General features: G+C 41.4%; 1 protein-coding gene across 2 annotated transcripts in view; it reads left to right on the top strand.

Moving 5' to 3' along the window:
- Positions 1 to 27384, top strand: part of LOC136879125 (uncharacterized) — a 103493-nt gene that overhangs the window by 41878 nt on the left and 34231 nt on the right. Inside the window, exon 3 of one of the 2 annotated variants that reach the window (XM_067152872.2) lies at positions 12327 to 12488. In XM_067152872.2, the coding sequence (XP_067008973.2) occupies positions 12327 to 12488 (162 nt within the window). Of the gene's footprint in view, positions 1 to 12326; positions 12501 to 27384 lie in introns of both variants that reach the window. The other variant, XM_067152870.2, reaches the window with a different exon arrangement.

Here is a 27384-nt window from a genome sequence, read left to right as displayed (position 1 = left end):
ACATGGCTGTAAGCTTGAAATTAAAATATTAACCTCTTCTACAGCATGTGGATTGAAGAGAATAACTATTTATCAATAGACTAAAGTTATGATGTTCGGAAGAAACCACGTTTGAACCTGTACAGGTCAGACATTGCTGTGAGTTTGAAATTATAGGATTAACATCTTCCATAGCATGTGGATTAAACCGAACAACTAGTTATCATTAGACCAAAGTTACGATGTTCGGAAGAAACCAAGTTTCAACCTATAGAGGTCAGACATAGCTGTGAGTTTACAAATTGTAAGATTAACCTCTTCTATAGCATGAGGATTGAACAGAACAACTATTTATCATTAGACTAATGTTACGACGTTCGGAAGAAACCAAATTTCAACCTATAGAGGTTAGACATTTCTGTAAGTTTGAAATTATATGATTAACCTCTTCTACGGCATGCAGATTAAAGAAAATAACCATTTATCAACAGACTAAAGTTACGATGTTCGGAAGAAACCAAGTTTGAACCTGTACAGGTCAGACATTGCTGTGAGTTTGAAATTATAAGATTAACATCTTCTATAGCATGTGGATTAATGCGAACAACTATTTATCATTAGAATAAAGTTACGATGTTCGGCAAGAAACCAAGTTTGATCTTGTACAGGTCAGACATTACTGTGAGTTTGAAATTATAAGATTAACGTCCTCTATAGTATGTGGATTAAAGCGAACAACTATTAATCATTAGACTAAAGTTACGATGTTCAGGAGAAACCAAGTTTCAACCTATAGAGGTCAGACATTTCTGTAAGTTTGAAATTATAAGATTAACATCTTCTATATCATGTGGATAGAAGAGGGAAACTATTTACCAATAGGCTAAGGTTACGGTGTTCGGAAGAAACCAAGTTTCAACCTATAGAGGTCAGACATGGCTGTAAGTTTGAAATTATAAGATTGACAGCTTCTACAGCATGTGGATTGAAGAGAATAACTACTTATCAATAGACTAAAGTTATGATGTTCGGAAGAAACCAAGTTTCAACCTATAGAGGTCAGACATGGCTGTGAGTTTGAAATTATAAGATTAACCTCTTCTATAGCATGAGGAATGAAGAGAATAACTATTTATCAATAGACTAAAGTTATGATATTCGGAAGAAACCAAGTTTCAACCTATAGAGGTCAGACATTGCTGTAAGTTTGAAATTATAAGATTAACATCTTCTATAGCATGCGGATAGAAGAGGGAAACTATTTACTGATAGACTAAAGTTATGATGTTCGGAAGAAACCAAGCTTCAACCTATAGAGGTCAGACATGGCTGTGAGTTTGAAATTATGAGATTAACCTCTTCTATAGCATGTTGATTGAAGAGAATAACTATTTATCAATAGACTACAGTTATGATGTTCGGAAGAAACCAAGTTTCAACGTATAGAGGTCGGACATTGCTGTGAGTTTGAAATTATAAGGTTAACCTCTTCTATAGCATGAGGATTGAAGAGAACAACTATTTTTCAATAGTCTAAAGTTGCTATGTTCGGAAGAAACCAAGTTTGAACCTTTAGAGGTCAGACATGGCTGTAAGTTTGAAATTATAAGATTAACATCTTCTACAGCATGTACATTGAAGAGAACAACTATTTATCAATAGACTAAAGTTACGATGTTCGGAAGAACCACGTTTCAACCTATAGAATTCAGACAAACCTTAAAATGTTCGCGCTGCAGACTGTTTCTCGGATAAATAAAATGCGTACCTTCAAGCCTGTAACTCGAGCGATAATATTCTAGTTGTACCTAAAAAAGAAAACAATATATATGAATGTAGATGTTTATTACCTAGCGTAGAAGTTGCTTTGCAAACAGTAACTAACAGTTCAGGCTTACCTTCAGTTGAAGGCTGAACAATAATATTCACAGCAGACAGTACTTAGACGGGGATGTGCACGTAATAAACACACATAAAGAACTGTGAGCGCTTCACGCAGACTGCAGCGAGTAAATATGCTGCTTGTTACCAAGCGGATATCAGACTTGCTGACATCTGCAGTACAGTTGGAACTAAATGTTAATGCATCAAGAGCTCTCCTGAGTGCCTTACGCTGAGTTCTGCAGGCTGACGTATTTAAGCCGGGATCGAACCTGCTGTTGATGCCGAGGTGTCAGAATTTAAGTGTTCTGCAGCGGATCGAGTCTTGGAAAGTTAGCGCGCGATCCTCGACCTCTGGACTTAAACGGGATTGTACTAAGCTAAGCAAGAAGCCGACATCCGTGGTATTCCTTACCTGTAAGTACTTAAAGGTATTGAGCTAAGACCGCATCTGGCTAGATCATGCAATTACACGTTATGACGATCGCGCAGGTCCCTCGCCTAGCATTTGCTATTTTTACGGCATCCGATAGTAGGGGTTCGAACCCGCTATCTCCCGAAGTAGCGAGAATGATTGCGGGTACAAGAGTGTTGAGGGTGATTTATCTATCGGATGGAGGCGATCCTACTGTTGTATATTACATTCTCAGGTAGTTTCGAATAACCAGAGGGCGTGCAAAAAGCCAGCATTAAGTAAGGGCATATAACGCTGTTGATGGGGACGTTAAACCTTGTTCAGGCTCCTTCGAAAATGATTGTGAGTACAAGATATTGATGGTGATTCATCTGTCGGATGGAGGCGATAAGCTATGTGCAGGCTTCTTCGGTAGGAGTAGGCTATGCGCCGGCACCGGGTTTTACCCTCTCCCTACTGTAGTATATTACATTCTTAAGCAGTTTAGAATAACCAGAGGGTGTGCAAAAAGCCAGCATAAAGTAAGGTTATATAACGCTGTTGATTGGGACGTTAAACCTTGTGCAGGCTCCTTCGAAAATGATTGTGAGTACAAGATGTTGATGGTGATTCATGTGTCGTATGGAGGCGATAAGCTATGTGCAGGCTTCTTCGGTAGGAGTAGGCTATGTGCCGGCACCGATTTTTACCCTCTCCCTACTGTTGTATATTACATTCTTAGGCAGTTTCGAATAACCATAGGGTGTGCAAAAAGCCAGCATTAAGTAAGGGCATATACCGCTGTTGATGGGGACGTCAAACCTTATACAGGCTCCTTCAACAGGAGTAGCCTATATGCCGGTACCGTGCAGGCTCTTTCAATAGGAGTAGGCTATGTGCTGACACTAGGTTATACCCTCTCCGTACAATCATAATATTTTATCTTAAGAACTTACACCAGAAGGAATTACTAACATGATTAAGAATATATTCCGTGAGTTACAAGTCGCTTATCATGCACGCACTGTCCTCGCTGAAGGATACTACAGCCGGAAGACTAGCGTACAATTTCAGTCAACGCATGCATTCCGTACGTCACTCTGACTGACTGCGCTGATACAACTTCAAAGACAGTGTTCTAAGCAGCGGAACAAAAATCGAACAACGAATGATGTAACCCGGTGTGAGCACATAGCCTCTTCCTCAAGCTTAACACTGTAAATGTTAGGAGCTCCTTTTCACAGCTAGATGCGGTTCCTAACGTAAGAGGACCGGGATTAAAAATATATTTTACAGCCGAGTGCCCCCTCCTGACGCAAGATTTTAAATCGCAAGAATCTGTTTTACAGCTAGATGCCTTCCTGACGCTGAAAGACCAGGATTTAGCCAGTTACCCTTCCTGATGTAACAAGACTAGAATTTAATTTTAGGCTGCAGTTGACTAGAAATAGCCACACGAAATTATTATTATTATTACAATTATTATTATTATTATTATGATTATGATTATTATTATTATTATTATTATTATTATTTTTATTTTTATTATTATTATTATTATTATTATTATTATTATTATTATTATTATTATTATTATTATTATTATTATTATTATTATTATTATATAGAAAGAGAATTGCCAGCTCCTACGGTTTGGTTTAGTGTGCTTGCCTCTCACCCGACAGCCTCGGGTTCGATTCTTTTAGAACGAAGGTGCACCCCAAACATATCAATCAATGTTCTGATCATAAGTTGTATCGAGTACAGTGTTCGATTATACTCTTAGTTTTTTGGAGAAATGTAGATACCAAGCCCATTCAAAGGTATCTAGCTAAAGAGGGCAGCACCGTGCTCTCTAGATTAAAGATGGCGGATTTTATTTATTTATCGTATGATGTGCACAGATAGATTATATAAATAAGTATACAATATATACACAATATATACAAGCAGAAGCCTATAGTTCCAAATCAAGTCCATTGATCCATTTCAAGGCCTCCTCAGTTGCGTTATGAATGTCCTCCAAAGGACCTTGAAATGCTCTCCGTGGACACTCGGCAATTACGTGGTGGATGGTCTGTGAGGTAGCTCCACAATCACACCCAGAAGACTTCTGCCAGCCCCATTTATAAAGCGTATAGCCGCATCTTCCTTGATTGACTCTTATCCTGTTTAGAGTCCTCCATTGACGTCTGGGTAGATGGAATCCAGGAGGTTGAACATGAGGTAGAGTCACAAGATGTTGATTGGGAACAGAAGACTGCTGCCATTGGTGTAACCAGGCGTTCGTGATGGAGAACCCAGATTCTTCCAGTGTAAGTGCAGTGCGCCAGGGTGGAGATCTAGACTTAAGTCGAGGAGGGGCAGGTTGAGTAATATCCTGGTGAACGGGGAGGTTGGAGTCCTGGCTGGTCTTCTTCCACAGTTTTAGAAGAGCTTCAGACCTTCTTAAGCAAGGTGGAGGAATATTACTGAGTGTAGGCAGCCAGGCCACGTTTGTAGAGCGAATACAACCGGTTATGATGCGCATTGTTTGATTTAGTTGAGCATCAATCTTCGCAGTATGAGCACTGTTCAGCCAAATTGAAGCGCAGTATTCAGCAACTGAATAGCAAAGAGCTAGAGCAGTAGATCTCAACACTTGGTTGTTTGCGCCCCAAGATGTGCCGGCTAATTTTTGAAGAATATTATTCCGACTTTTAATCTTGGCGGCTGTGTTATTAATATGATGTTTATATGTTAGGGATCTGTCTAATGTGACACCTAAATATTTTGGGAAGGGACAGTGTTGTAAGGATTGATTTCTGAATGTTATTGAAGGCTTGTAGTTGGCAAATTTATTTCTGAGATGAAACACAGATACGACAGTCTTTTGGAGATTTGGACGGAGACACCACTTTTGGAAGTATGTATCTAGCTTTTCTAGATCTGCTGTAAGAATTTGTTCAGCTTCTGGAAAACTTGGTGTTTGGCTAACCAGTAGTATATCATCTGCGTAAATAAATTTTCTGGACTTAGTTGCTGGTAAGTCAGCAGTATAGAGGTTGAAAAGTAAGGGTGCCAGAACAGATCCTTGTGGAAGTCCATCATTCAGTTTGTAGGTTTTGCTTACTGCATCATCCGAAAAGATCTGAAAGTTTCTGTTGCTAATCATATTGCCAATGAGATTAGTAAGCTTGACACAGGGGATGGCAGAGATAAGTTTTAGCAGAAGCCCTTCTCGCCAGACAGTATCATAGGCTGCTGATAAGTCTAAGAAGACAGCCATACTAATCTTCCGATTCTCAAATCCATTTTCAATATGAGAGGTCAATGCAAAAATTTGGTCAGCGCAATTTCTTCCAGGTCTGAAGCCAGCTTGTTCTGTGGGAAGGAGATTATTGATGGTTTCTGAGATCCTATTGTATATTAGTCTTTCCAGGAGCTTTAGAGTAACACTTAGCAGTGCAATGGGTCTGTAGCTTTCCACTCTCAGAGGGTCTTTGTTGGGTTTCAAGATCGATATTACTTTGGTCTTCTTGAATAGTGAAGGAAGGTTACCTGTCTCCAAAATATTGAAGAAGAATTTGGTGAGCCAAGTGATTGTTGCAGGTCCAAGATGTTGCAGGAATTCAGGATAGATGCCGTCTATACCTGCTGCTTTCCCGGATTTTATGTTCTTGATGCCTTCTAGGGTTTCCTCTCTTGTGAAAGGACAAGAGAATTGGGATGACTGTTGTTTTGCTAATTGCTTTTTATGTTTCAGTGCTGACCGGATTTCCCTTACAACTTGTTTATCTCTATTGATCTTTGAGATAGAGATCATGTGTTTGGCTAGATCATTAATGTTAACACTCAGGTTCTGCCTGCCAGCTGGCTTTGATGAGTCAAGCTTTCTAATGAGAGACCAGGCCTTTCTACTTGAGTGGATAAAATCAAGAGATGACACAGTGTCGTTCCAAATTTGTTTTCTATTGTCATTCAGTGATTGAATAAGTTTTGTGGCTGTTTCATTGTTGCCATTTTCCTCAAATTCCTTAAGAAGGCTCTCGCTCTCTGCAGTCCATCCAGGAATATATTCTTTACGGCATCCTCTTGGAATGCAGCGCCGAGCAGCACCTTTTATAACTCCAACAAATCTGTCATAGTTATTAAAGGTTGGCTTAATCCATCTTATATTTGCATCAGTTTGTTCTTTAAATTTTTTCCAATTAGCTTTTAAAAGTTCCATCTAGGTTTCGGATAAGATCGAATGACAGGAATATACATGCCAATTTGGAGTATGACAGGCCGGTGTTGACTATGAGGGAAACTGTTGAGAACTGAGCGAAGTATCTGGTTTGGAGAGTTTGGGGATTGGGTTATGAAGGATAGATCTGGAGTGTATTCCTTACCCCATCGGGCGGAGAAGAAGGTTCCTTTTTCTTTAGCATCATAGATTAGTTTAAGATTTTCCATATCCATCCAGTCAACAATTGCCTCCCCATTTAGAGCATTTTGTTGATAGCCCCAACATGTGTGATGACTGTTGAAGTCTCCTATGATTACGGTTGGGTGTTGTAAGGATGGTAGAGGAGGAGTGGGCCACATTGTGTTTGGTGGCTTATATACATTCATTATTGTTAGATTATTGATTTTAATTGTGACAGTGAAAATGTCATCACTTGAGCTACAGTCGACTACTGCGTAGTTAGTAATATTGTTTCTCACATAGGTAGCTAAGCCATACATCTCGTGATTATTGTGAGCCACTAACTTGAAGCCTGGGATCTTGCCTCTTGTTCTTAGTTGCATTTCATTGGCTGTATGAGTTTCTTGTAGCGCAATGACATCAATCTGTTGACCTTTCAGAATTTTAGCTAGACACTCGCATTTTGCTCTGCTGATGCCTTCGATGTTAAGATGGCATATTCGAATTGAAGGTCCGATTTTTCGGCTATAGGCTTCCGGGTCCTGATAAGGACCGATTTCTTCATTACTCTGTGCATTATGACCGAGAGGTCTTTTCAGACAGTTCGATCGCATCTCTTCGCCGTTGCTTTCTTAGCACCACCCGGGGGACACGTGTAGGGTAATTTAAGGTTTCACCTACGGACGTAAAGCAACGCTCGTCCCCCAAGATGGCGGATGATAGCTGTCAAAAAAGCGCATAGGTTTGTTTCCAAACAAGAGAATGTAGAATTAGCCGCCACCACATTTCAACTAAAGAGGGCAGCACGATGCTCTGTAGATTAAAGATGGCGGATGACAGCTGACGAAAGAGGGCAGCACGGTGCTGTCTTGATTAAAGATGACGGATGACAGCTGCACGTGGCTTTGTAAAGCATGTAGAAATTACTGCCACCAAATTTTAGCTAAAGATTGCAGCACTATGCTCTGTAGATTAAAGATGGCGGATGACAGCTGGCGAAATTGCCCGCATGATAGCCGCACGGTGCTCTCTTGATTAAAGATGGCGGATGACAGCTGTCAGAAAAAAGCACGTGAGTTTGTTTCCAAACAAGAGCACGTGGAATTTGCTACCGCTACAAAGAGGGCAGCACAGTCCTCTCTGGATTAAAGATGAGGGATAGCAAAAGCACGTGAGTTTGTAAAGTACTTCGACTTTGCCGCCACCACATAGAGTGCAGCACGGCGCTCTCTTGATTAAAGATGGCGGATGACAGCTGTCAAAAAAGCACGTGGCTCTGTTTACCGATTCAAATCTCACGCTAGTGAGGTTAAGTTGGTAGCACTGAGGTTTAGGCCCGCCAAATTAACAGCACTGCGGATGACAGGTGACGAATTTGCAGCTACTGCGATAAAGTGGGCAGCACGGTGCTCTGTAGTTTAAAGATGGCGGTTGACAGCTGTCAAAAAGCACGTGGATTTGTTTACAAATTCAAATCTCGCGCTAGTGGTGTTAAGATGGTAGCACTGAGGTTTAGGCCCGTCAAGATGCAGCACTGAGGTTTCCGATGCGTTGTTCTCTGTCAAAAAGCACGTGGCGGTCAAAAACACGTGGATTTGTTTACCAATTCAAATCTCGCGCTTGTGAGGTTAAGTTGGCACCACTGACGTTTAGGCCCTTCAAGATGGCAGCAGTGAGGTTAGCGATGCGTTGTTGTCGATGACAGCTGTCAAAAAGCACCTGGCTTTGTTTACAAGTTCAAATCTCGCGCCAAAATTCAAACCTCCCGCCAAAATTAAAATTTCCCGCCAAAATTCAAATTTCCCGCCAAAATGCAAATTTCCCGCGGGAGGAGGAGGCCACAGAACTGTCCTATTATACTACTGGCATGCATACAACTAAATGCATACCGTTACCAATCATTACGGTACTGAAGGAAAAAATATGCATCCAAGCCCTTCTTGAATGCACGTAAATTATTATATTTCATTAAGAAAGAGGGTGAAGCTTGTACTTATCCGTCGTATTTGAGGCTAAACGTGATGAGGTAAGAGTAGCGATTTACCTTTTCAATAATCCGTCAGAAGTGAACTTCAACTCACTGTTTTTTACTCACAGAAACGACAATTACGTTTCGGAAGCTGATGGCATTCGTGGTTCGTGTAAACTCTCAAAATTCTCCCGGGTTTCGGCACCAAAATTGTGGAGTAACAATTATTATTATTATTATTAGAAAGGGCACCCGAATGGGCATTTGGGTTTGCAATATTCACTTATCGACATGGTCCTCTTGTTGCAAGTCTTGATGTGATACCTGTCACACTGTTTGCCACATAAAAAGCAAATACAGTTAACATCACTGTGCATATCTTGTGGTGAAAACCATGAATGGAAAGACGTGTTATGATATGTCTTTGATCTTGATTTTCTTTGGTCCAGTTTCTCACCAACATGGCATCTGAGGTATAGAAGTCGGGGTCGATTTCCTTTTTCTTTTCTTCCCTTCTGCGTAGGAGTTCATTGTAAGCTCCAGTAGATGGCAGATGGAGCCTCATTCTGAGGTCCTGGATGTAAAAAGTTTCTTTAGCCAGTTCATATACTAGACGTGATGGGGCCGATTTTCCAACTCGTAGAGTACATTTAAGAAAGCGTGCTTTTACTTTCTCTATCCATTCGAGATCTCTGAGTTTGAGATGGTCCCAAATTAGTTCCAATCCGTAAGACAAGACAGGTGATATTACTGTGTGGAATAACATTATTGCAGTGGATAAAGATAGTGCTGCGAGATCTTTTATCTTGTAGATGGCCCTTGTCGCTGCCGCGGTTCTTTCTTCTATGTGGTAATTAAAAGACAGAGCTGTGGTTTGAAGAGTTATTCCTAAGTACTTGAATTTGCTGACTACTGTTAGATCGTTGTTACAGAGGGTAAGAGTGTCTTTTGTAGCAAGTCTCCCTCCTTTTCTGAAGGTCATTTGCACCGTCTTCTGAAGATTGATCGTGAGGTGGTTTTCGTTAACCCACTTTTCTAACTCTAGTAAGGAGGCTTGTAAGCTGTCTTTGTTTGATGATCCTAGTACCATATCATCTGCGTAGAGGATGACTGTCGTGTCTGGTGAAGAATTTACTATATTCGTGATATCTGCAGTGATGATGTTGAACAGTAAAGGACTCATCGGGTCACCCTGCAGTACTCCATTCGTTTGTCTGATCGGGTCCGAGGTGTCGACTCCATCATCAATCTCTATGTAGTTTACTGTCAAGATATTATTTAGCAACTTAAAAAGGGGATGAGCTTCGCTGATCATGTTTTTGATCTTGGTTAGGAGAATTTCTCGATTTACGGAGTCAAAAGCCTTCGTGAAATCCACGAAAACTGCATAGTATTTTCCTTTGGGTAGTCTTAATGCTTCTTCTATTTCCGGTAGCAGGTATTTTACAGCATGAATTGTGCTTCTTCCGGGCATAAATCCGAATTGGCAATCCGGGAGTAACAATACCGTGTTAATTAAAATATTATAATTTGATTAACAATCCCCGGACTGTGCATAAACCCCAACGCCGTCGAGATCCTCCTATACTGCCTACTCTTTGCGAGCCTTTTAGCGACTACGCTGCGACAAAATTTCTCCGCTAGGTGGCAGACATAGACGCACAATGTTCTAAACTTATGCTAATGACGACAGCCTGCAAAACACTATGCAGTATGGACATATGTTCACTGAAGCTCGTAAATTACATCAGTACCTGTATGAAGTTGCAGTTGGTCTCTTCATGCACAATTTAAAGATTTTCCTGGACGAAGGCTGGAGTGGTACCGTACTTTTTGTGTTCTTGCCAACGCAATATCAAATGACAGAGGTCTTACGAACTTGGTTACGATAATATCGCTAACAGTTTCCTGATAATCTTTGACCTCGCACTGTAACAAAACACAGTCTGAAAGGTCTTTTTTTTTTTGCTGTTTGTTTTGCGTCGCACCGACACAGATAGGTCTCATGGCGATGATGGTATAGGAAAGGCCTTGAATGGGAAGGAAGCGGCCGTGGCCTTAATTAAGGCACAGCCCCAGAATTTGGCTGGTGTGAAAATGGGAAACCATGGAAAACCAGGGCTGCCGACAGTGGGGTTCGAACCCACTATCTCCCGGATGCAGGCTCATAGCTCCGCGCTCCTAACCGCACGGCCAACTCGCCCGGTATTCTGAAAGGGAAGACGTCGCAAGTCCCCGTATTACGCTCGTACGTTTGAAGGACTTCGACAATTGGGCACAGCAGCTTAAACGCGCTCCTGCCGATGTTTCACCAGAGCAAAAAGCTAGGTTTTGGGTATCGGACTCCTCCTCTGTCCTTATGCATAATCAGTTCCATTTAGCGGTGTCGAATCTCTAGGCAAAGAGATGTTAATGACACAAATGTCACACTCCATCCTCTCTTCAACAACACAAACCTAGTACAGGCAAATTAGGAGTTGATTTCCTGTTTCTAGTTTGATTGGAATATTATCGTCTGGATATCTGAGGTTGTCCAAAATGTCTAAACATGAAGACGTTTTGTGTCCGTCACAATTCTTATCACAAGGTATCCACTATCCTCCACGGCTTTAATCACCTTCTGAAAACGATCCGCAGTCTGTTTCCAGTCATTCGACCCGGTTAGGAATGGAATGAATGAAGCCCCCATCCAGCAGCGATGATAGGAATTGTGCCTGCTGCCGAAGCCTGTCGCACCCCTCCGGGGCAATGATTAATGAATGACAGAGAGTGTTGCTGGAATGAAATATGACAGGGAAAACCGGAGTATCCGGAGAAAAATCTGTCCTGCCTCCGCTTTGTCCAGTACAAATCTCACATGGAGTGACCGGGATTTGAACGACAGGACACAGCGGTGAGAGGCCGGCGTGCTGCCGCCTGAGCCGCGGGGGCTCCATCACCTTCCGAAATAAGGTGTAAAGGCACAGATGCGAGAGTAATCTGAGGATATCCAATTATTTCCTTTATTAGGTCCTTGCCTAGATAAAGCCGACAGCCGCTTTTCTCTTAATTCCCTTCTAGACGGTATTTCATGGAGTCGTATCTGCGAACAATCTTGCCGAGATTGGCAAAATGGTACATAACAGTTGAACATTTCGGGGAGGAAAGAATCTGAAGTTTCAGTTCTATGAAAAATATACCTTGCACGAAAAGAAAGAAAAAGCACCAACACCTTAAAATCCTGACGCTACCTACCTTTTCCTCTATCTCCGCCTCTACTTTTACAGTTTCAGTTATTGAAATTCTAATTTACTGTAATTTTATTCTGTTAATGGAAATAGGCATTCTTATATATCAAGAATATAACTTTGAAAGATAAATACTCATTATAATAATGAGACCATGGTTATAACCCCCCTTAGCTGGTTACTTACAGTCATTCCGCCTTCATAGCACATTTCTTGAGACTCTGCGTCTTCGTGTCTGTCTGAATAGTACTTTTAAAAGTTGTCAAGCACAAATGGTGTGATTATCTCCATTTTAGATTCTTGATGTCTATCCCCCTTCATCTCCGGCTCCCTCCATACTGTAAATGAAGATCCTTATGACTGTGCAATTCCAATGTTATAAGGAAAGGATGATTTCATTAAAGGTGTTTAATTTGCATTCGTGATATAATTATGAATTAATTAATGTAATTATGTTTACTTATCTGCTTCGTTGTTTATCCTAAGTATGAACTAAATGCTGCAAAATGGGGCGCTGGTGGTTGGGGACGGAACGCCTACAAGATGAAAGGCGATGACTTCTGCTCTATGTTCCACGATACCACTTTTGAACTTTTCGAGTCCTATTCCAAGGCTTTGGGAGCCGCTCAGCAATGTCCTATTCCAGCGGTGAGTACGCAGGTAACTCTAATAAATATATGTATGTATGTATGTATGTATGTATGTATGTATGTATGTATGTATGTATGTATGTATGTATGCATGTATGTTTTGCACCCTTATTGGGCTTGACTAGAAGATCCAAGCATAATAATGCGTCAATGTCATCTGACGTACAACCTTGGATGAGACTATATCGAAGAGCGGCCCGAGCCGCCAACACGGGCTCCGAACCGCACTCCTCCTAATTTCTGGGCCATCCTCGGCATACTCGAGCACTTAGGGGAGGTGACATTCGAGAAACAAAAGTCAATAAGATAAATATTTAACATGTAGACTTATCTATTTTGAAAGTAGAATATTTGGGTTCAACTATTTACTGGATACTGCTGTAATGGACACACCTCATCGCCGATATCTACGAGGAGTGGAAATACGCCGCACGCACATAACCTCCATCTTCTCAGCTAGTTACGTCCGCTGTGGTTCGTGAACTAACTGTTCTCTGTTCTCAGCTGATACCCCGCGCTGTTTCAATTGGCGCATGTTCTCGTAATACTTACAATTCTTCCAGAAAGTGCTGGTCCCTCCTCCCCTTATTTTTCCCCCTCTGAGATGGACTTGAGGCTGTGCAGAGGGTGGAACGAGCAGTGTTCTCATTCTTTCTTATGGAGCTGTGTATATAATTTTCCATCCTGTTCCGGTATCATGAACTTGGACGTGAGGTATGACCACCTTTTTTACTTACTTCTTAAAATCTGGCAGTTGAGCTGTTTAATTTATCTAACTACTAATGGGGGAGTTGTGCAGCGTGACGTCATCGGGGTATCAGCTGAGAACAGAGAACAGTTAGTTTACGATCCACAGCGGACGTAACTAGCTGAGAAGATGGAGGTTATGTGCGTGCGGCGTATTTCCACTCCTCGTAGATATCGGCGATGAGGTGAGTCCATTACCCTCCTTAGCACTACTAGAAATAGCAAGAGTCATGTAATGGAATCACGAATATAAATGTGTTATTGAATTGCGACGTAAGTGTAAAAAACACTATCGTAATTAAAATCTCCAAACAAAGAGGGCGTTCAATGACCTCAACTCATGACAGACTTCATCTGGCAATGAAGTATCATCGAAATCTGGCAATTAAACGTAATATATCTTTCTGTCCAAAATATTCCTTATTTCGGTCGATCACATGTATCATATCATTTGAGAAGATGTGCCCTACATAATACACTCTGCTCATAGCACATAGCTAACCGGTCCCTATGCTACATAATTAACATATGATAAAAATATTTACATGAAAAACACAACAATGGGAAAAATTCTCCGGACTCACAGTAAAGCTTGACACAAAGACAAAAAACGACGAACATCGGTTCTGTTTGAACTGAAATAAATAAAATAATACACCGAAAGAAGTATAATTGGATGGTTGTGCCGCCACCGTCGCCGCAGTGCTCCCAGGGGCCTCCTCCACCCCAGCCAGGGGCCTCTTCCAGTGCTGCCAACTTAACCTTACTAGAGCGAAATTTGAATTGTAAGCAAAGCCACGTGCTTTTTTTGACAGCCACGTGCTTTTTGACAGATAACAACGCATCGCTAACCTCACTGCTGCCATCTTGACGAGCCTAAACCTCAGTGCTATCAACTTAACCTAACTGGCGCGAGATTTGAATCGGTAAAAATATCCACGTGTTTTTCTGACAACCACGTGCTTTTTGACAGCTATCATCGACAACAACGCATCGCTAATTTCAGCGCTACCATCTTGACGGTCCTAAACCTTAGTGGTGCCAACTTAACCTCACTAGCGCGAGATTTGAATCGGTAAACAAATCCACGTGCTTTTCTTTGACAGCTGTCATCCGCCATCTTTAATCAACAGAGCACCGTGCTGCCCTCTTTCGCACGGGCCGATGACCTTCGATGTTAGGCCTCTTAAAACAACAAGCAAGCCCTCTTTCGCTATATATCTTTAAAATGTGGTGGCGGATAATTTGAAAAATGCTTTTTAATAGCAGTTATCTTTAATCGACAGAGCACCATGCTGCACTCTTTAGTTGAAATGAGGTGGCAGGCTATTCCACGTGACAGCAGCCATCTTTAATCAAGAGAGCACAGTGCTGCACGCTTTAGTTGAAATGTGGTGGCGGCATTTGAAAACGTGCTCTTGTTTGGAAACAAAGCCACGTGCTTTTTTGACAGCTACCATCCGCCATCTTTAATAAAGGGAGCACCGTGCTACACTCTTTAGTTGAAATGTGGAGGCAGCAACTTAAAAAATTCTACTCGCTCTTGTTTGGAAACAAACCCAGGTGCTTTTTTGACAGCTGTCATCCGCCATCTTTAATCAACAGAGCACCGTGCTGCCCACTTTAGCTAAAAACATTTAACATGTGGTCGGGGACAATTTGAAAAATTCTTTTTGACAGCAGCCATTTTTAATCAACAGAGCACCGTGCTGCTATCTTTATCGTAGTAGTAGACAATTTCTACGTCACAGCTGTCATCCGCTACCTTTCATCGCAAACCTCAATGTCGCACTCTTTAGCTACTACCTTTGAAATATGGTGCTGGATAATTTAAAAAATCAACAGCAACCATCTCTCGACGCTAATTGTACAAGATGGTGGCTATGCATGACTCCTTAAGGGTGCTTACGGAATGATAGCTGCTATACATACATTCCTGTGAGACGCCCTTGGGATGCTTGCGCAAGATGACGGCTATACATGGCTCCTTATGAGACGCCCTAGGGATGTTTGCTCAAGATGGCGACTGCTCTTATCAACAAAGCTAGCTTGGAGGCTAACGTGCCTTGCTAGTTCGATTCATTAAATTTGGGGCTTAAATCCATAGTGTTAAATATCTCGAAAACGGTGCATCGTAGAGCAAAACGGACAAGAGTTTTCCGCCTCACACCTAGGTTCGCTGTATGAGGAACATGATAGCATAAGAAAAACATAGTCTAATGATGAGATCAACGGTTCTCTTCCTACTTAGGCCCTTTGGCATTTGCACTGTTTTAGCTTGTATTGAAGCAAGTTTTTGTAACATGATCAGGTCTAGCTATGGTAGAGAGAATAACATGCCGTGCTAGTTCGATTCATTAAATTTGGGGCTTAAATGCAAAAAGTTAAATATCTCGAAAACGGTGCATCTTAGAGCAAAACGAACAAAATTTTTCTGCCTAATAATCAGGTTCGCAGGACGAGGAACATGATAGCATAAGAAAAACAGTCTAATGATTAGATCAACGGTCCGGTTCCTACTTAGGCCCTTTGACATTTCCTGTGTTTTAGCTTGTATTGAAGCAAGTTTTTGTAACATGATCAGGTCTAGCCTTGGTGAGAGTATAACGTGCTATGCTGGTTCGATTCATTAAATTTGGGGCTTAAATTCAAAATGTTAAATATCTTCAAAACGGTACGTCGTAGAGCAAAACGAACAAATTTTTTCTGCCTAATAAGTATGTTCGCAGTATCACGAATATGACTGCATAACAAAAACATGGTTGAATGATGAGATCAACGGTTTGGTTCCTACTTAGGCCCTTTGGCATTAACGGCTATCTAATTTTACAATATGGCGGCTGCTCTTATGATACAGCTTAAGGGTGCTCGCAAAATATGGCTTGAGACCCACTAGGGATGCTTGCGCAAGATGAAGGACACAGGATGGCGGCTATACATAGCGCCTTATGAGACGCCTTAAGAGCGCTTGTATTGTACAAGATGGCTGCTGCCCTTATGGGACACCCTAGGGGTGCTTGCGCAAGATAGTAGCGACAAGATGGTGACTATACATAACTCCTTATGAGACAGCCTAGGGGTGCTCGCACAAGATGGCGGCTACTCTTATGAAGAAAGCAGGCTTAGAGGCTACTGAGCAAGATGGCGGCTGCTGTTAGGCATGCGGTGGAGGGCAATTTATGACAGCTCTCATCTTTTATCAACATAGCATCGTGCTGCTATATATAGCTACTACCTTTGAAATGTGGTGGTGGGTAATTAAAATATTCTTCGTGCTTTTTTGACAGCTAACAGCGGTCATCTTTAAACAATAGTGGTTATACGTAAGCTGTTAATTCCTCTTCTTATGTCAAGGCATTGCTCTATCGAACTAGTTTAAACCTGCATCGCGAAGGCAAGAGTGTGCAGCGGTAACGTCGTCGTGCATGTTTAGACTTGCGAATCTTAACAAGATTAGGTTCGATGTCGTTAACCTCAACATGTGATCAGAATATTGATTAAGTTATTAAGACTAGAATCGAACACTGTACTCGATACAACATGCGCTTAGAACATGTTAGGGGATACTTTTGTTCTAACAAGATTAGATTGAAACATAATAAGACTAGAATCATTGCTGTTAACTTTAACATGTAATCAGAATATTGTTTGATGTGTTCAGAGCAAAAGTACAACTTCAATGATTTGCCTAGTGTAAAAATCGAAAACACACTGTGTACATATAGCGTAGCTAACTCGCTCACTAAACGATATTGCAAAAGTACAACTTCAATGATTTGCCTAGTGTAAAAATTAAAAAGCACACACTGTGCACATACTGCGTAGCCAACGTTCTCGGTAAACGATATAGGAAAAGTACAACTTATGATATTCGTCTTGTGCGAAAATAAAAAACTACAGAGAAATCTATACTGCGTAGCCAACTCGCTCGGTAAACAATAATCTGATTTCGTTACAATAGAAAAAACATAGATTCAAACCCAGTTCTATTATCGCAAACACGGAGAGTAAATATTAAACAGAATGATTGGTGCTATAAGAAATACATTGGTTACATATAAGTCCCTAGCAGTCGAACAAGTTGTCGCATAAACATGTAACATGAAATATCAGCCAATCTGTTGGCATAGGTTACAAGCATGTAGCTCATGCGGAACGATACAACATGTGTTTAGAACATTGCTTGATGTGTTCAGAACACTAAATAAGTGATCAAGACTAATAAGTGATCAAGACTGGAATAGAACACTGTACTCGATACAACATGTGTTTAGAAAATATTACGGGATGCATTTGTTGAAAGAAGATCAGATGATAAAAGAAGTGATTAAGGCTAAAATCGAACACTGTACTCGATGTCGTTAACTTCAACATGTGATAGAGCATTGATTGATGTGTTCAAAACAAAATAACTTTTCCTCCACCTCCTCCTCCTCCTGACTGCGTCCTCCTCCTACTCTCCTCCTCCTAGAGATAAAGGGCTAAAGGGCTAATTGGCTAAAGGGCTGAAGGGCTAATGGGCTAAAGGGCTAATGGGCCGAAGGGCTAATGTGCTAAATGGCAAAAGGTCTCCTCCACTACCTTACTACGCCCTCCTCTTTCCGGAAGGAGTTAGCTGAAGTAGGTACATTTTTAACGCCCTCATCGATCGCTATCCGTAAGAACGCTTCTACTTTGTAATGTGTAGAAAATTAAATTTTATTGGTACATGTTTTTTTGTTCAGAACAAGGAATGGAAACTAGGGGCCACGTCTTATCAGAATTACCTTATAAAATACCCGAGGTACGATGAGTTGCGTTTTTCTAACAGAAATCAGTATCTGCTTGATTGTTTTAAGTGTTTGGAACACTGAACTTTTCAAGAAGGCAGCAGTGAGGATAGCGATGTTCTGTTGTTGGATTTTAAATTACGCGCTACGACATGCATAAGGTGGCAACCTTGAGGTTTAGCGCTGTAAAGATAGCAACAGTGAGGTTAGCGATGCTCTATTGTCCTCAAAGTGAGGTTAGGGTCCGTCAAGATGACAGCTGTCAAAAAAGTACGTGGCTTTGTTCACCAACAAGAGCACGTGGTCGTGACGTCACGGTAACGTAATCAATTCTTCGCCCTACGTCGTTAAAAGCAGCATTAGGATTGGCTAAGTTTAAAAATCATGGGGACAGAGCAGCAGTAAGAATAGCCATGTTTCAAAGCGTGTACACATTACCTATCGAATTTGCATGCATGAAATATCGTATTAAACTTCTTTGTTAGATTGTGCTGCTATCATCGCATAACCTATACGCATGAACTTAAAGTACAAGAAATAGCCAGGTTTTAAAGCGTGTACACATTACCTAATGATTTTGCATGCATCGACTATTATACTAAACTTCTTCCGCTAGATTGTGCTGCTATCTTAGCGTAACCTATACGCATAAACTTAAAGTACAAAGAATAGCTATAGCGTGTACACATAGCCTATCGATTTTGCATGCATCGATTATCATACTAAACTTTTTCTACTAGATTGTGCTGCTATCTTAGCATAGCTTATACGCATGAACTTAAAGTACAAAGAATATATATATAGCGGGTACACATCACCTATCGATTTTGCATGCATCGACTATCATACTAAATTTTTCTCACTAGATGGTGCTAAAATCGTATAAGTATGCTGCTAAACTATACACACGAACTTAAAGCACAAGGAATAACGATGTTAACAGCATGTACAAATCACCTATCGATTTTGCATGCATCGAGTATTTTTTCCGCTAGAGTGTACAACGATCGGAATTGTGTGGTACTAACCTATGTGCATAAACATAAAGCACGTAGAATAGCATGTACACATCACCAATTTATTTTGCTTGCATCGACCCTCGTACTAAACTTCTTCCGCTAGATTGTGCTGCTATCTTAGCATAACTTATACGTATGAACTTAAAGTACAAAGAATAGTCATGTTTCAAAGCGTATACACGTCACCTATCGATTTTACGTGCATCGACTCTCGTAATAAACTTCCTCTGCTAGATTGTGCTGCTAACTTAGCATAACGTATACGCATGAACTGAAAGCACAAAGAATAGCCATGTTTTAAAGCGTGTATACATCACCTATCGATTTTGCATGCATCGACTATTTCTCCCGCTAGAGTGTGCTGCTATCTTAGTATAACCTACATGCATGAATCTTCCACTAGAGCGTGTAACTATCGCTCGTATATGCTGCTATTTTAACATAAACTATGTGCACGAACTTAAAGCACATAGAATACTTATGTATAAAAATCTTGTGAACATAGTAGAGTGTTAATTACGTAGGTGTAGACATTGAAGTTCGCATGCTGATGTAGCATACAGCGCAAATCCCACTGCTGCCTCCTTGAAACGTTCAGTGTTCCAAACACTTAAAACAATCAAGCAGATACTGATTTCTGTTAGAAAAACACAACTCATCGCACCTCGGGAATTTTATTACGTAATTCGGATAAGACGTGACCAATAGGTTCCATTCCTTGTTCTGACAATAAAACCATTTACCAATAAAGATTAATTTTCACCACTTAACGAAGTAGAAGCGTTCTTGCGGATAGCGATCGATGAGGGCGTTAAAAATATACCTACTTCAGCTAACTCCTTTCGGAAGGAGGAGGGCGTAGTAAGGTAGTGGAGGAGACATTTTGCCCCTTAGACCATTAGCCCTTCAGCCCATTAGCCCTTCAGACCTTTAGCCCATTAGACCTTTAGACTTTTATCCTTAGGAGGATGAGGAGGAGGAGTAGGAGGAGGACGCAGTCAGGAGAAGGAGGAGGAGGTAGAGGAAAAGTCCGTTTGTTCTGAACACATCAATCAATGTTCTAATCACATGCTGAAGTTAACGACATCGAGTACAGTGTTCGATTCTAGTCTTAATCGCTTCTTATGTAATCTGTTCTTCTTAGAACAAAAGTATCCCGTAATATGTTCTAAACACATGTTGTATCGAGTACAGTGTTCTATTCTAGTCTTGATCACTTATTGAGTGTTCTGAACACATCAAGGAATGTTCTAAACACATGTTGTATCGTTCCGCATGAGCTACATGCATGTAACCTACGCCAACAGATTGACTGATATTTCATGTTACATGTTTATGCGATAACATGTTGGACTGTTAGGGACTTAAATGTAACCAATGTATTTCTTATAGCACCAATCGTTCTGTTTAATATTTACTCTCCGTGTTTGCGATAATAGAGCTGAGTTTGAATCTAAGTTTTTTCTATTGTAACTAAATCAGGTTATTGTTTACCGAGCGAGTTGGCTACGCAGTATAGTTTTTCTGTGGTTTTATATTTTCGCACAAGAAGAATATCATAAGTTGTACTTTTCCTATATCGTTTACCGAGCAAGTTGGCTACGCAGTATGTGCACAGTGTGTGTTTTTTATTTTTACACTAGGCAAATCATTGAAGTTGTACTTTTGCTTTGAACACATCAAACAATGTTCTGATTACATGATAAAGTTAACAGCAATGATTCTAGTTTTCTTATGTTTCAATCTAATCTTGTTAGAACAAAGGTATCCCCTAACATGTTCTAAGCGCATGTTGTGTCGAGTACAGTGTTCGATTCTAGTCTTAATCACTTATGTAGTGTTCTGAACACGTCAATCAATATTCTGATCACATGTTTAGGCTAACGACATCGATTCTAGTCTTGTTATGATTCGCAAGTCTAAACATGCACGATGATGTTATCGCTGCACACTCTTGCCTTTGCGATGCTGGTTTAAACTTGTTCGACAGAGCAATGTCTTGACATAGGAAGAGACCTTAACAGCTTACGTATAACCATTATTGTTTGAAGATGACCGCTGTAAAAATAGCACGAAGAATTTTTTAATTACCCACCACCACATTTCAAAGGTAGTAGCTAAAGATAGCAGCACGGTGCTCTGTTGATTATGCACCTAGAATTTCAAATTGCCCTCCTCCGCATGCATAACAGCAGCAGCCATCTTGCTCAGTAGCCTCTAAGCTTGCTTTCTTCATAAGAGCAGCAGCCATCTTGTACAATGCAAGCGCTCTTATGCCGTCTCATAAGGAGCTATGTATAGCCGCCATCTTGTGTCCGTCTACTTGCGCAATCAACCCTAGGGCGTCTCAAGCCATCTTGTGCGAGCACCCTTAAATTGTCTCATAAGAGCAGCCGCCAAATTATAGAATTAGATAGCCGTTAATGCCAAAGGGCCTAAGTAGGAACCGAGCCGTTGATCTCATCGTTAAACTAAGTTTTGCTAATGCTATCCGGTTCCTGATACTGGAACAAAGACATTAGGCAGAAAACTTTTGTCCGTTTTGTTCTACGACGTACCGTTTTCAAGATATTTAACATTTTCCATTTAATCCCCAAATTTAATGAATCGAACCAGAATAACACGTTATCCTCTCTACCATAGCTAGACCTAATCATGTTACAAAACCTTGCTTCAATACAAGCTAAAACAGAGCAAATCCCAAAGGGCCTAAGTAGGAACCGAACCGCTGATCTCATCATTAGCCTATGTTTTCTTATGCTATCATGTTCCTCATACTGCGAACCTGTTTGTTGGGCAGAAAAATTTTGTCCGTTTTGCTCTACGATACATCGTTTTCGATATATTTAACATTATGCATTTAAGCCCCAAATTTAATGAATCGAACTAGCACGGCACGTTAGCCTCTAAGCTAGCTTACTTGATAAGAGCAGCAGAGATCTTGCGCATGCACCCTTAAGGTGTCTCATAATTAGTAGTGTATAGCCGCCATCCTGTGTCCGCCATCTTGCTCAAGCATCCTTAGGGCGTCTCAAACCATCTTGTGCAAGGACCCTTAAGCCGTTTCATAAGAACAGTCGCCATCTTGAGCAAACATCCCTATAACGTCTCATAAGGAGCCATGTACAGCCACCAACTTGCGCAAACATTCCAAGGGCGTCTCATAAGAACCTATGTATAGCAGCTATCATTCCGTAAGCACCCTTAAGGAGTCATGTATAGCCACCATCTTGTACAATTAGCGTCGAGAGGTGGTTGCTGTGGAATTTTTAAATTATCCACCACCATATTTCAACGGTAGTAGCTAAAGAGTGCAGCACTGAGGTTTGAGATGCAAGGTAGCGGATGACAGCTGTGTTGTAGAAATTGTCTACCACTACGATAAAAATAGCAGCACGGTGATCTGTTGATAAAAAAAAGGCTGCCGTCAAAAGAATTTTTCAAATTGTCCGCCACCACATGTTAAATGTTTGTAGCTAAAGAGGGCAGTACGGTGCTCTGTTGATTAAAGATGGCGGATGGCAGCTGTCAAAAAAGCACGTGTGTTTGTTTCCAAACAAGAGCGTGTCGAATTTTTCAAATTGCCGCCACCACATTTCAACTAAAGTTTGCAGCACGGTGCTCCCTTGATTAAAGATGGCGGATGGTAACTGTCAAAAACGCAGGCCGTTTTGTTTCCAAACAAGAGCACGTAGAAGATTTCAAATTGCCGCCACCACATTTCAACTAGAGAGTGCAGCACGGTGCTCTCTTGATTAAAGATGGCGGATGGTAGCTGTCAAAAAAGCATGTGGAATTGTTTCGAAAGAAGTGCACGTGGAATTTTTCAAATTACCGCCACCACATTTCAACTAAAGAGTTCAGCACGGTGCTCCCTTGATTAAATATGGCGGATGGTAGCTGTCAAAAAAGCATGTGGAATTGTTTCCAAATAAGATCACGTGGAATTCTTCAAATTGCCGCCACCACATTTCAACCAAGGAGTTCAGCACGGTGCTCCCTTGATTAAAGATGGCGGGTGGTACCTCTCAAAAAGCACGTGGCTTTGTTTCCAAACTAGAGCACGTAGAAATTTTCAAATTGCCGCCACCACATTTCAACTAAAGCATGCAGCAAGGTGCTTTCAAGATTAAAGATAGTAGTATAATTGGATGGTTTTGGCGCCACCGCCAAAGCCGGCTCCCAGAGGCCACCTCCACCGCCACCACAGCCAGAGGCCTCCCAGATGCCTCCTCCACCACCACCACAGCCAGAGGCCTCCCATAGGTCTCCTCCACCACCCGCGGGAAATTTGAATTTGTAAACAAAGCCACGTGCTTTTTGACAGCTATCATCGACAACAACGCATCGCTAACCTCAGTACTGCCATCTTGACGGGCCTACACCTCAGTAGTACCAACTTAACCTAACTAGCGCTAGATAAACAAATCCACGTGTTTTTTGACAGCCACGTGCTTTTTTGACAGCTGTCATCCGCCATCTTTAAACCACAGAGCACTGTGTTGCCCTCTTTATCGCAGTAGCTCCAAATTCGTCACCTGTCATCCGAAGTGCTGCCATCTTAACGCGCCTAAACCTTAGTGCTACCAACTTAACCTCACTAGCGCGAGATAAACAAATCCACGTGCTTTTTGACAGCTGTCATCCGCCATCTTTAATCTATTGAGCACAGGGGTGCTCTCTTTAGCTACTTACCTTTGAAATGTGGTGGCGGATAATTTGAAAAATACTTTTCGACAGCAGCCACCTTTAATCCAGAGAGCACCGTGCTGCCCTCTTTAGCTAGATACCTGTGGTGGCAGGCAATTCCGCGTGACAGAAGCCATCTTTAATCAAGAGGGCACCGTGCTGCCCTCTTTGTGGCGGTGGCAAATTCCACTTGCTTTACAAACTCACGTGCTTTTTCTGACAGCTGTCATCCGCCATCATGCATCACAAACCACAGTGCTGCGCTCTTTAGCTAGTTACCTTTGAAATGTGGTGACGGCAATTTGAAAAATTGTATGTGCTCTTGTTGGAAACAAAGCCACGTGCTTTTTGACAGCTGTCATCCACCATCTTTAATCAATAGAACACTGTGCTGCAATCAGGCGGGCAATTTCGTCAGCTGTCATCCACCATCTTTAATCTACAGAGTACCGTGCTGCCCTCTATGTAGTAGCGGGCAATTTGAAAAGTTCTGTTAGCTGTCATCCGCCATCATTAATCAAGAGAGAACCGTGCTGCCACCTTTATCTAGATACCTTTGAAATGTGGTGGCGGCATTTTGAAAAATTCTATGTGCTCTTGTTTAGTAAACAAAGCCACGTGCTTTTTTGACAGATGTCATCCACCATCTTTAATCAATTGAGCACCGTGCTGCTTTCTGTAGTAGCGGGCAATTTGAAAAGTTCTGTTAGCTGTCATCCGCCATCTTTAATCAAGAGAGCACCGTGCTGCCACCTTTAGCTAGATACCTTTGAAATGTGGTGGCGGCAAATTGAAAAATTCCACGTGCTCTTGTTTAGTAAACAAACTCACGCGCGTTTTGTCCGCTGTCATCCGCCATCTTAAATCTATAGAGCTCAGTGCTACACTCTTTAGGTACATACCTTTGAAATATGGTGGCGGATAATTTAAAACGAAAATTCTACATCAGCCATCTCTCGACGGTAATTGCACAAGATGGTGGCTATACATGACTCCTTAAAGGTGCTTATGCAAGATGGCCGCTATACATAGGTTCTTATGAGATGCCCTTGGGATGCTTGCGCAAGATGGCGGTTATACAAGGCTCCTTATGAGACGCCCTAGAGATGCTTGCGCAAGATGGCGGTTGCTCTTATGAGGCGGCTTAAGGGTCCTTGCACAAGATGGCTAGAGCTGCCCTAAGGATGCTTGCGCAAGATGGCGGACGCAAGATGGCGGCTATACACGACTCCTTATAAGACGCCTTAAGTGTGCTTGCGCAAGATGGCTGCTGCTCTTATGAAGAAAGCTAGCTTAGAGGCTAACGTGTCGAGCTAGTTCGATTCATTAAATTTGGGGCTTAAATGCATAATGTTAAATCTCTCGAAAACGGTGCATTGTAGAGCAAAACAGACTAAATTTTTCTACCCAATACCTAGGTTCGCAGTATGGGGAATATGATATCATAAGAAAAACATAGTCTAATGATGAGATCAACGGTTCGGCTCTAACTTAGGCCCTTTGGCATTAGCTCTGTTTCAGCTTGTAATGAAGCAAGTCTTCGTAACAATATGAGGTCTAGCTATGGTAGAGAGTATAACGTACCGTGCAGGTTCGATTCATTACATTTGGGGCTTAAATGCAAAATGTTAAATATCTCGAAAACGGACAAACTTTTTCTACCTGATACCTAGGCTTGCAGTATCAGGAACACGAAAAACATAGTCTAATGATGAGATCGACGGTTCGATTCCTACTGAGGCCCTCTGGCATTGGCGGCTATCTATTTCTACAAGATGGCGGCTATACAAAGATTCTTATGAGACAGCTAAAGAGCGCTTGCACAAGATGACTGCTGCTCTTATAAGACGCCCTAGGGGTGTTTGCGGGAGGTAGCAGCGACAAGACGATGACTATACACAGCTGCTTATGATACGGCCTAGAGGTGCTTACACAAGATGGTGGCTGCTCTGATGAAGAAAGCTAGCTTTGCATCGTGCAGGTATTTTTACAGCACTAAACCCCATACCTTTGAAATGTGGTGGCGGGTAATTTGAAAAATTCGACGTGCTTTTTCATAAGCTGTTAAGGCCTCCTCTTATGTCAAGGCATAGCTCTATCGAACAAGTTTCAACCTGCATCGGAATAGCTAGAGTAAGCACATGCTGCAGTGATGACGTCATTAAGCATGTTTAGACTTGCAAATCACAGAAGAAACGTAACAAGGCTGGAATCGGAAACTGCACTGTATGCCGTTAACTTTTTCATATGATCGGAACATTGATTGAAGTGTTTAGAACACTAAATAAGTAGAACCGAACACTGTACTCGATACAACATGTGTTTAGAACATGTCAGGGGATACCTTTGTTCTAAGAAGATTAGTTTACCGCACATTCCTTGTAGGGCTAATAGGCTAAGGGCTAATGGGCAAAAGGGCTAATGGGCAAAAGGGCTAAAGGGCTAAAGGGCTAAAGGAGCAACAACCTCATCGATCGCTATCAGCAAGAACACTTTTACTTTGTTAAGTGTAGAAAATTAATCTTTATTTGTAAATGGTTTCATGTTCAGAACAAGGAATGGAACCTAGGGGTTACGTCTTACCTAATAAAATCCCCGAGGTGCGATGAGTTACGTTTTTCGAACTAGTGTTTGGAACACTGAACTTTTCAAGATGATAGCAGAGAGTTTAGCAATGTTCTGTTGTTGGATTATAAATTCCGCGCTACAACATGCATAAGGTGGCAGCCTTGAGATTTACTACCGTAAAGATGACAAGAGTGAGGTTAACAATATTCCGTTGTTGGATTTTAAATTCCGCGCTATAACATGCATAAGGTGGCAGCCTTGAGGTTTACCGCCGTAAAGATGGCAGCAGTGAGGTTAGCGACGCTCTATTGTCCTTCAAAGTGAGGTTAGGGTTCGTCAAGAAGACAGCTGTCAAAAAACCCGTGGCTATGTTTACCAAACAAGAGCAAGTGGGTGTGACGTCACGGTCACGTATTATGCAGCCTCAGCATGCAAAGTTCAATGTCTACACCTACGTAGTAACCATTCTGCTATGTTCACAAGAGTTTTTACACATAACTATTCCTTATGCTTTAAGTAAATGCACATAGGCTATGCTAAGATAGCAGCACAAACACATGCGAACTTTGTACATTCTAATGGAATAAGTATAGTACTGCGTGGATCATGGATACATGATGTGAACACGCATTTAAACGTGGCTATACTTAATGCTGCTGCTTTGTTTACAAGATTTTTATACATTGCTATTCCTTATGCTTTAAGTTCGTGCACACACAAGCGATAGTCGTGTTCTCTGGCAGGAGAAGTTTAGTACGATATTCGATACATACTTTATCGATAAGTGATGTGTACACGCTTTAGAACATAGCTCTTCTTTGTGCTTTAAGTTCGTGCACATGGGTTGGGGATACACAAAAGCGATTGCTACATGCTCTAGCGGAAGAACTCTAGTACGATAGTCGATGCATGTAAAATCAATAGGTTATGCTAAGATACAGCACACTTACACGATTTTAGCACAATCTAGTGGAAAAAGTTTAGTATGATAGTCGTTTCATGCAAAATCATTAGGTAATGTGTACACGCATTGAAACAAGGCTATTATTTGTACTTTAAGTTCATGCGTACAGGTTATGCTAAGATAGCAGCACAATCTAGC

The sequence above is a fragment of the Anabrus simplex genome, chromosome 8 (assembly GCF_040414725.1).
Source record: "Anabrus simplex isolate iqAnaSimp1 chromosome 8, ASM4041472v1, whole genome shotgun sequence".
Lineage (NCBI taxonomy): Eukaryota > Metazoa > Arthropoda > Insecta > Orthoptera > Tettigoniidae > Anabrus > Anabrus simplex.
Note: the sequence above shows the minus strand (reverse complement) of the source record. Positions and strands in the feature narration are given on the sequence as shown.